General features: G+C 39.1%; 1 protein-coding gene across 1 annotated transcript in view; it reads right to left on the bottom strand.

Annotated features, from left to right (window-relative positions):
• Nucleotides 1-9,897, bottom strand: part of KNTC1 (kinetochore associated 1) — a 61,740-nt gene that overhangs the window by 51,291 nt on the left and 552 nt on the right. Inside the window, exons 2-5 of the mRNA XM_005875566.2 lie at nt 6,799-6,967; nt 3,126-3,246; nt 1,294-1,409; nt 863-941 (exon numbers count right to left, since the gene is read on the bottom strand). Of these exons, the coding sequence (XP_005875628.1) occupies nt 863-941; nt 1,294-1,409; nt 3,126-3,246; nt 6,799-6,927 (445 nt within the window). The 5' untranslated portion in view covers nt 6,928-6,967. The remainder of the gene's footprint in view (nt 1-862; nt 942-1,293; nt 1,410-3,125; nt 3,247-6,798; nt 6,968-9,897) is intronic.

Raw genomic sequence — 9,897 nt, 5'->3', positions numbered from 1 at the left:
GGACTGAAAGGTCCCAGGTTCAATTCTGGTCAAGGGCATGTACCTTGGTTGCGGGCACATCCCCAGTAGGGGGTGTGCAGGAGGCAGCTGATCGATGTTTCTCGCTCATCGATGTCTCTAACTCTCTATCCCTTTCCCTTCCTCTCTGTAAAAAATCAATAAAATATAAAAAAAATTAATTAATTAATTAATTAATTAAGGTTCAGGTAACATTTGTTGAAATGGAGCTATGACAAATATGCTGGAACCCCAAAAAAATTTTAAAAATTAATTAATTAATTAATTAATTAAGGTTCAGGTAACATTTGTTGAAATGGAGCTATGACAAATATGCTGGAACCCACACAAAAAAATTTTTTTAAAAGAATATAATGTCTCGCCAAAACCGGTTCGGCTCAGTGGATAGAGCGTCGGCCTGCGGACTGAGGGGTCCCAGGTTCGATTCCGGTCGAGGGCATGTACCTGGGTTGCGGGCACATCCCCAGTAGGAGATGTGCAGGAGGCGGCTGATCGATGTTTCTCTCTCATCGATGTTTCTGGCTCTCTATCTCTCTCCCTTCCTCTCTGTAAAAAATCAATAAAATATATTAAAAAAAAAAAAAAGAATATAATGTCTCCTTACTGATCTATTGAACTCTCACAACTGTAAAAATTAGTTTAGAATATTATATTTAGGAAAAGTACATTTAAGTCTCTGAAAGAAACTACAATAAAAACTTGTTTCTTACAATAATATTGATCACATCACTAGAAAATTTAACACTGTGTAGGTAGCATAATAATGAATTTACATAATTCATTTACTATAAATCTGGTTTTTTGATTGGGTATTAGAAGACATAAAAAATTTCAAAAAACTTACCTTCACTTGAACCATCTTTCTCAATAACAAGAGTTCGGTAGGTACACTGATCTTCATCATTAGCTTTCTGAACAAAAGCCTATTTGCAAATTAATTTCATATAAGATTAAGCCCAGAGAAATATAATCAAGAATTATATTCTTTAAAATCACAGAGCTATCGATTATCATTAGCAATAACTGCCAAACATTTTAGTTTTAAAATGAAAAACCATTTTGAACAAGCATACTAAGAATATTTGCAAAGCTTAATTTTACAATTTGGCATTTACTTCATATGTTTCTAAGGCATGATTCTTAAATTTAAATAAGAGCAACATTATTCTTTTAATTTAAAACACAAATTAAGTCTTGCTTTGCTCAAGTTTTTAGTTGTCTAAGAGATCATTTAGAATTTAGATAAAAGAAATGAAAAACAAAATAGGGTCTTACGTTAGTGAGCAATGTCTGCTTGGACGTCACATGGATAAAATGTAAGTTGCCACTCCTCTCCCCAACCAATAGGAACTGTCCTTCTTGACATAAGCCAACTACATCCACTTGCGTATCTGAAAATTTGAAATTGAAGTTACTACCTACCTTTGAAAATGTTTTCAAAACAAAAAATTATTCATTCTGTCATTACAAGTCAACTGTTCAAGCTTTGTTTAAATGTTTCTTAAAAAATTTGTAATCAAAGTAGAAAAGAATGCTACTGACTCTTCATCAGTCAACAAATATTTACTGAACTGTTTCTGTGCTAAGCATTGTTCTAGGCCTTCTGCACAGCTGAGAATGTGAGTCTCATCTTCATGGAGCTCAAATTTTAAGGCAATAATAAAGATGATAAACAATGAGCATAATAAAATTATGTGGCATGTAAGATGGTGATAAATTCTCTGGAAAAAAAGAAAAAGTAGAACAGGGAAAGAGCTCAGAGGAGTCATGCACGGCGCGGTACTAATTAGAGTGCTCAGGTGAGATATGAACAAAGACTTGAAGGAGGTGAAGTTCTTGTTTGTGCAACAGCAAGAGGCCTAAGGGAGTGAAATGGAGGCTGAGAGGGGAAGGGGAAGGAATAAAAGCAGTAGCATGTAAACTGCTTAAGAATTGAAATTATTCAGTAGCAGTATCTTTTAAAATAATATATATTTTTATTGATTTCAGAGAGGAAGGGAGAGAGAGAGAGAAACATCAATGAATCATCGATAGGCTACCTCCTGCACGCCCCCCACCAGGGGATCAAGCCCGCAACCCTGCCCAGGAATTGAACCGTGACCTCCTGGTTTATAGATCCACCCTCAGCCACTGAGGGACACCAGCCGGGCTCAGTAGAAGTACCTTCTACAAATGTATCAGACACTAACACAGCCCATGACTTCACTGGTGAAACTGTGAATTTTGTGGACCCATCAGGGTAGAAATGGTAAGATCCCACCAAATAGGAGCGCCTTGCCTCCATAGTGTAATCAAGATTGTGTTCTCAAAAGCATATCTGGATTCCTTTTCAGTCGTCTCAGTTCTTATGCAAACACTTCAACCATCATCTTCCTCTCAAATTTTCAGAAAAAGCTTTCACAGTATTTTCACCTATTTTCCAGCACAATCACTTATCTCTTAATTTACTCTTAAGTCCATATTTGCATATATTTAAAGCTCTGTAACTCAAAGAAGAAGTCATAAGTATTGAGAAAGCTTTTTATAGTGCTACACATTCTAAAAGTATTCAAATATCTGTTGATGATACTGAAATTATGTACAAGATTCAGGTACCTGAACACAACTGGGCTCAACTGTTTCCTACTGTATTCTAATACAAAAGCCATGCCAGTAAAGTAAATTGTAGCTTTACCTGTATGTTTCCCCTTAGACCAGTGGTTCTCAACCTTCTGGCCCTTTAAATACAGTTCCTCATGTTGTGACCCAACCATAAAATTATTTTCGTTGCTACTTCATAACTGTAATGTTGCTACTGTTATGAATCGTAATGTAAATATCTGATATGCAGGATGGTCTTAGGCGACCCCTGTGAAAGGGTCGTTCGACCCCCAAAGGGGTCGCGACCCACAGTTTGAGAACCGCTGCCTTAGACCTACTGAGAAGGGTTCACCCCAATATCTTTTGAGTCTAATAACTCAGCACAAAAAAGGCACTCAAGATTAATGTCTTGAAATTAGTCCAAGTTCGAGTCTGAGAGGTAATAAAGAAAAGGCATTGCAGTAGAAATTGGTAGCAAATACGTGGCTTCCAATATATTTTATTGCTTTACAGTATGTTAAACTTACCAAATATAAGGTGCAACTGAAGCGATCTACAAATACTGTCAAGCAGTATCACTGACTGGTCGGCTATAATGATAAACCCATCACTTAAGCTGCATGCTTGTATCTTTGGATTTAATGAGGCCTGTGGGAGGGAAAAGCATGAGTAAAATAAGATATTTTTATACATGTTCAACAATACTGATCAACAGTAGCATCATAGTCCCAAGTACCCAAGTTTAAAACCTGACAGGCCTATTTTTTTTTTTTTTTTTAGCCCATGTGTCTAATTGGTCAAGCTTTTTCTTTGTACAGTGTATCTTGAATCCACTCAGATTACAAAATAGGGAAATAGTCCAGGATTGCTAGGAAAGGGCAAAGGTTTCCTAAACACAAGCCTTGGTTCCCTACGGGTTGATCTCAGGCCAATAGGAGCCAGCAGGCATCAACATAAACAAACCAGGATTGGCATAAAGTCTCCAGGTCTGGGACATGACAGGGACGGGGACTGCGGTGTATTGTGAACTGGAGAGTACATGCCCACACAAACTTAAAGAGAGCAACATCAGTGCTTGCTTTGGCAGCACACATACTAAAAGTGGACCCATACAGAGAAGATTAACATGGCCCCTGCACAAGGATGACCTGCAAATTCGCGAAGCGTCCCAGTAAAGAAAAGAGAAAGAGAGAGAAGGAGAGAGAGAGAGAGCAAAATCAGCCAGATTAAAGCCCCTTGGGATGCCAGGCATGGCCACATCTTCCAATTTCTCAAGAAAAGCTGCATCGCCCTGACCAGTTTGGCTCAGTGGCTAGAGCGTCGGCCTGCGGACTGAAAGGTCCCAGGTTCGATTCTGGTCAAGGGCATGTACCTTGGTTGTGGGCACATCCCCAGTTAGGGGGTGTGCAGGAGGCAGCTGATGGATGTTTCTCTCTCATGGATGTTTCTAACTCTCTATCCCTCTCCCTTCCTCTCTGTAAAAAAAATCAATAAAATATATTTTTTTTAAAAAAAGAAAAGCTGCATCTTTATGTGAAATGTTCTGATTTTTAAACACTGGCAGCTAAGTCAACATTTTAAAAAGCACTATGCAAGCCAAATATGAGTCTCCTGTTTTCAGCTTCTGTTGATTAAAGCTTCCCACACATATGTAACCTGAAGCAGTTGGACAGTTTGGAGATTGAAAAAGCTGAGTACTCTGGACAAATGTCTCAACTGACTCTCCTGTAAAATAGGGATAGTAAAGGGTGTCCCAAAATTCACGCAAGAAGTAATTTTGATAGAAAACACAGGTTTATAATTAAAAATTGTAAATTTTTTATTGATTCATAAAGTATACAGTATAGGGTTATGTATGGAATAGCATATCGGGTAAATGGCCTCCACGGCTTTGCTGGCACATACGCACTCTTTTGTTGAAATTTTCCATGACCGTTTTGCATAAATGTGGCTGAATTTTGTTGATACAGCGCAATTTCCTCCTTCAAGGCGTGGGTGGTCGTGGGCTTGTTGGCATAAACCTTAGACTTCAAAAAACCCCAAAGAAAAAAGTCCAACGGCACTAAATCGCATGATCTGGGCGGCCAATTCTGATCACCAAAACGGGAAATTATACGACCAGGAAATGACTCATGCAGTAATTGAATTGTTTCTCAGGCTGTATGGCATGTGGCACCATCTTGTTGAAACCACATGTTGTCCACATCCATATCTTGCAATTTAGGCACAAAAAACTGGATTATCATGTCGCGATAGCGAGCACCATTAACTGTTATTGCCTGAGCAGCCGCATTTCGGTCATGGAAAATTTCAACAAAAGAGTGTGTATGTGCCAGCAAAGCCGTGGAGGCCATTTACCCGATATGCTATTCCATACATAACCCTATACTGTATACTTTATGAATCAATAAAAAAATTTTAATTATAAACCTGTGTTTTCTATCAAAATTACTTCTTGCGTGAATTTTGGGACACCCTTTAATAATATCTACAACACTGGCTTGTTTGGAGATGAAATTAACTCATGTAAAGGGCTTAGAAGACAGCCTTGCATACAGCATGCTTAATAAACGTTAACTATATTCTTCCATGGTCAATTTTAGGCTAATCGGTTCATTTTATGCCTACTTCATTGGTCACCTTCTCCAGGTGTAATTCTTGAAAACTCCACCTCATTCTGACCCCTTATGCTCTTTCACTTGCTTCTTCGACTAGTGAAAAGTTACACAAGGCATTGCAAAACACGAACTGTGCTTTCACTTTCTAGAGATGAATCCATGCTGTTCTCTCTGCTTGAACTGTTTAACTTTTTTTAAAAAACATATTTTTATTGATTTTTTACAGAGAGGAAGGGAGAGGGATAGAGAGTTGGAAACATTGATGAGAGAGAAACATCGATCAGCTGCCTCCTGCACACCTCCTACTGGGGATGTGCCCACAACCAAGGTACATGCCCTTGATTGGAATTGAACCTGGGACCTTTCAGTCTGCAGGCCGACGCTCTATCTACTGAGCCAAACCGGTTAGGGCTAACTAATTTTTTAAGATTATTTTTTCAGAGCAGTTTCAGGTTCACAGCGAAATTGAGGATTTCCCATATACCCCCAGCTCCCACACATCCATAGACTCCATTATCAGCATCTCTCACCAGAATGATACATTTGTTACAAGGATGAAGCTACATTGACACAACATAATCACCCCAAGTACATGGTTTCCGTTATAGTTCACTCTTGGTGTTGTATATTCTGTGTGTCTAGACAAATGACAGGCAGCTACCCTTATGGTGCCATACAGAGTATTTTCACTGCCCTAAAAATCTTGTTCTCTGCCTATTCATCCCTCCTTCTCAACCCCAACACCTGGCAACCACTGATCTTTTTCCTGTCTTCTTCTTACTCAGTATGTCATACAGTCTAGTTGGAATCACAGAGAATGTAGCCTTTTCAGATTGGCTTCTTCCACTTAGTAATATACATCTAAGGTGCAATTTATCTCTTTTTCCATTGCTTGTGCTTTTAACATCTTATCTAAAATGGCTTTGCCTAATCCAAGGTCACAGATTTCCTTTGATTGTATTTTTAATTTAAAATTCCACTTGTTCATTGCTGGTACCAGGGAGAGCTGCTGACTTTTGCATATTAACCTTATATCCTGCAACCATGCTATAATCACTTATTATTACAGTTTTCTTTGTCGATTCTTTCAGATTTTCGACATGGACAATCATGTCATGTGAGAACAAAGACAGTTTTATTTCCTCCTTCCTGATCTAGGAAAAGTTCTGTTTGAAAATACAAATCTTAAGATATAAGGGGGCCCTAGCTGGTTTGGCTCAGTGGACAGAATGTTGGCCTTCGGACAGAAGGGTCCCAGGTTCAATTCCAGTCAAGGGCATGTACCTTGGTTATGGGCACATCCCCAGTAGGGGGTGTGCAGGAGGCAGCTGATTGATGTTTCTCTCTCATCGATGTTTCTAACTCTCTATCCCTCTCCCTTCCTCTCTATAAAAAAATCAATAAAATATATTTTCTTTTAAAAAGATATAAGGGGAATTCAGATGGAAATTTCCAATAATGTGAAACTGAACCTCGATTACCTGAGAGGGTGCTATATTCATTCACAAAACATTTACCAGGTATCTACTGGCCTATCAAACACTCAGTAAAATTCTGTGAATAACAGCATCAGAATCATTACCTTTTCGGAAGAGATCTTGGCTAGTAAATCTACTTGATATAAAGCAGTTCCATGTTCTTTTCTTGATCCAACACCTAGGTACCCACTTCCTGTATCATCACTTGTTAGCAGCTCAATCTCATTCCACATGTTTCTGAGACTGTTTTTGATTCGAGAATCACTGCCTTCCCTATGACAATACGCAAAATTAGACACCAGTTTTTATTGTTTAACAGATCCAGTTTGTTGGGAAATGAAAAGGCTATGATTATCACCAGATAAGCACATATTGGTTTAGGAACAATAACAATTCTAATCTTATCAATGTCATCCTAGAGTTTCTAGCATTTTGTGTACCTGGCTTGAAATTATAATAAGGTTTCATTTGAAATAAACCTTTAAGCAGTAGAGCAAAAAATCAATAAAAGCTCTGAAGTCAGATTGTATGGGATATCTTAGGATGGTAAGGTTCCAGATGAACTTTAAAAAAATGTCCATTATCCCAGCCAGTGTGGCTCAGTGGCTGAGCGTTGATTTATGAATCAGGTCAGGGTTCGATTCCAGTCAAGGCACATGCGTGGATTGTCCACTTGATCCCCAGTGAGGGGCATGCAGGAGGCAGCTGATCAATGATTGTGTCTCATCATTGACGTTTCTATCTCTCCCTCTCTGAAATAAAAAAAAAACATATTTTTTAAAATGGGGTAATCTATATCATAGAACACAGATGAGATTTAAAAAACAGTAATAGCCCTAGCTGGTTTGGCTCAGTGGGTAGAGCATCAGCCTGCGGACTGAAGGGTCTCAGGTTCGATTCCAGTCAAGGGCACGTGCCCAGGTTTCGGGCTTGATCCCCAGTAGGGGGTGTGCAGGAGGCAGCCAATCAATGATTCTCTCTCATCATTGATGTTTCTATCTCTCTCTCCCTTCTCCCTCCCTCTCTGAAATCAATAAAGATATATTTAAAATAAATAAATAAAAATAAAAAATAGTAATAAATAAATATCCATTTATGTTTCCAGTATCTTACAAAAATGAACAATACTGGGGAAGAAGAAAAACCTGGATTAGGTTTCTGGCTGAATCAAAGAGTATATCTGTAACCTTAGTCATATAACCATCTCAACAAAGATTTATATAACTCATTTTATGTGCGGTCTGAGTCAGAACAGAATACTAAGATGAAAAATGAAAAACAATCTCTGGATTAAGACTTTAAGACTGCTGGGGAACAATAACCAAACAATTACAATTGTGTGTTTTTTTAATATATATATTTTTTATTGATTTCAGAGAGGAAGGGAAAGGGAGAAACATCAATGATGAAAGACAATCATTGATTGGCTGCCTCCTGCACACCCCGCACTGGGGATCAAGCTCGCAATCCGGCATGTGCCCTGACGGGGAATCAAACCGTGACCTCCTGGTTCATAGGTTGACTCTCAACCAGAGCCACGCCAGTCCGGCTAATTACAATTATTTTGATACACGTCAGAATATGTTTTAAAATCTATGGCAAGTGCAGCACAGGGAAGGAAAATTTTTATGTAAACTATGCGCTCTTCCATATTTACTTGTCCTTTAGCAAGCAACTTAATCTTTGTTTCTCAATTTGCTAACCTATAGAATAGGAATATAGTTGTACCTACCTGAAAGGTTATGGGTTTTAAATGTTCACAAAATAATTATTGGGCCCTAACCGGTTTGGCTCAGTGGATGGAGCGTCGGCCTGCGGACTCAAGGGTCCCAGGTTCGATTCCAGGCAAGGGCATATACCTTGGTTGCGGGAACATACCCAGTAGGGAGTGTGCAGGAGGCAGCTGATCGATGTTCCTCTCTCACTGATGTTTCTAACTCTCTATCCCTCTCTTCCTCTCTGTAAAAAAATCAATAAAGTATATTATAAAAAAAATAATTCTTGGTTCATGGAAAGCACTCCATTTTAAGGGTTAGCGAATTTATTATTGCTCTTGGTGGAAGCAGTAATAATTTAAGGTCACAGTTTTTTATTTTTATATTTTTTAAATATATTCTTATTGATTTCAGAGAGGAAGGGAGAGGGAGAGAGAGATAGAAACATCAATGATGAGAGAGAATCATTGATTGGCTGCCTCCTGTGTGCCCCAGGGATCAAGCCTGCAACCCGGGACCCTTCAGTCCGCAGGCTGACACTCTATCCACTGAGCAAAACCAGCTAGGGCTATTTTTCAATTAGAATTAACAAACAAAGTCATATTAGTTTCAGGTGGACAACAGTGAGTTTTTGTTAGAGGAGCTCTTTAAATACAGGAGAAGAGTTCTTACTAAGAGCGTAAGCAAGGGCACAGAAAGAAAGCTTGTCAGAATAGCCCATAGTTTTAGTGGCTGGTGTTCCGGTGGGAGTTGGGAGATTGAGACAGGCGTGGCAGGATACTAGTAGAGTGAATACTTTTATGGGTCTCAGTGTCCCACATCTGTAAAAATAGTGATGGCAGAAAAGGGTTTTATCATTATGAAGTGTATATTCTTTTTTTAAAAATATGTTCTTATTGATGTTAGAGAGAAAGGGAGCGGGAGGGGGGGGAGGGAGGGAGAAGGGAGAGAGAGAAATATCATTTATGAGAATCATTGATCGGCTGTCTCCTGCACGCCCCCTACTGGGGACAGAGCCCACAACCCAGGCATGTGCCTTGACCAGGAATCCAATGGTGACCTCCTGGTTGATGCTCAACCATTGAGCCACACCGGCCAGGCATGAAGTGTATATTCTTGTAGGAAGGTCATAAATAAAATAGTTAACACGTATTGAGTATACAAGATAGTTTGGAATGTTTTATTCATTTAGTCAGCACAACAGCCCATTTGACAGATGAGATTAAATAAACGGCCACGGTCACCTAAAGCGAGTAAATGATGCAGCGAGACAAGAAAACGCCAATCTCCGCCTGCTATGACCTGTTACACTCCCTCCCTACGAAAAAATAAACAAACGCACAAACAATTACAAACAGGTCAAGTGTATCAAGTAAACAAAACGGTGCTAAGGGATGGGGAGGGTCTCTTAAGGAGGACCTGTTTGGAAAGGGAAGGAGATGAAATCTAAGCTGAGACCCGAACAGCAAGAAGCCAACTATTAGTTGC

This window comes from Myotis brandtii, unplaced genomic scaffold, assembly GCF_000412655.1.
Source record: "Myotis brandtii unplaced genomic scaffold, ASM41265v1 scaffold463, whole genome shotgun sequence".
NCBI lineage: Eukaryota > Metazoa > Chordata > Mammalia > Chiroptera > Vespertilionidae > Myotis > Myotis brandtii.
This window is presented reverse-complemented; position numbering and strand designations above follow the sequence as displayed.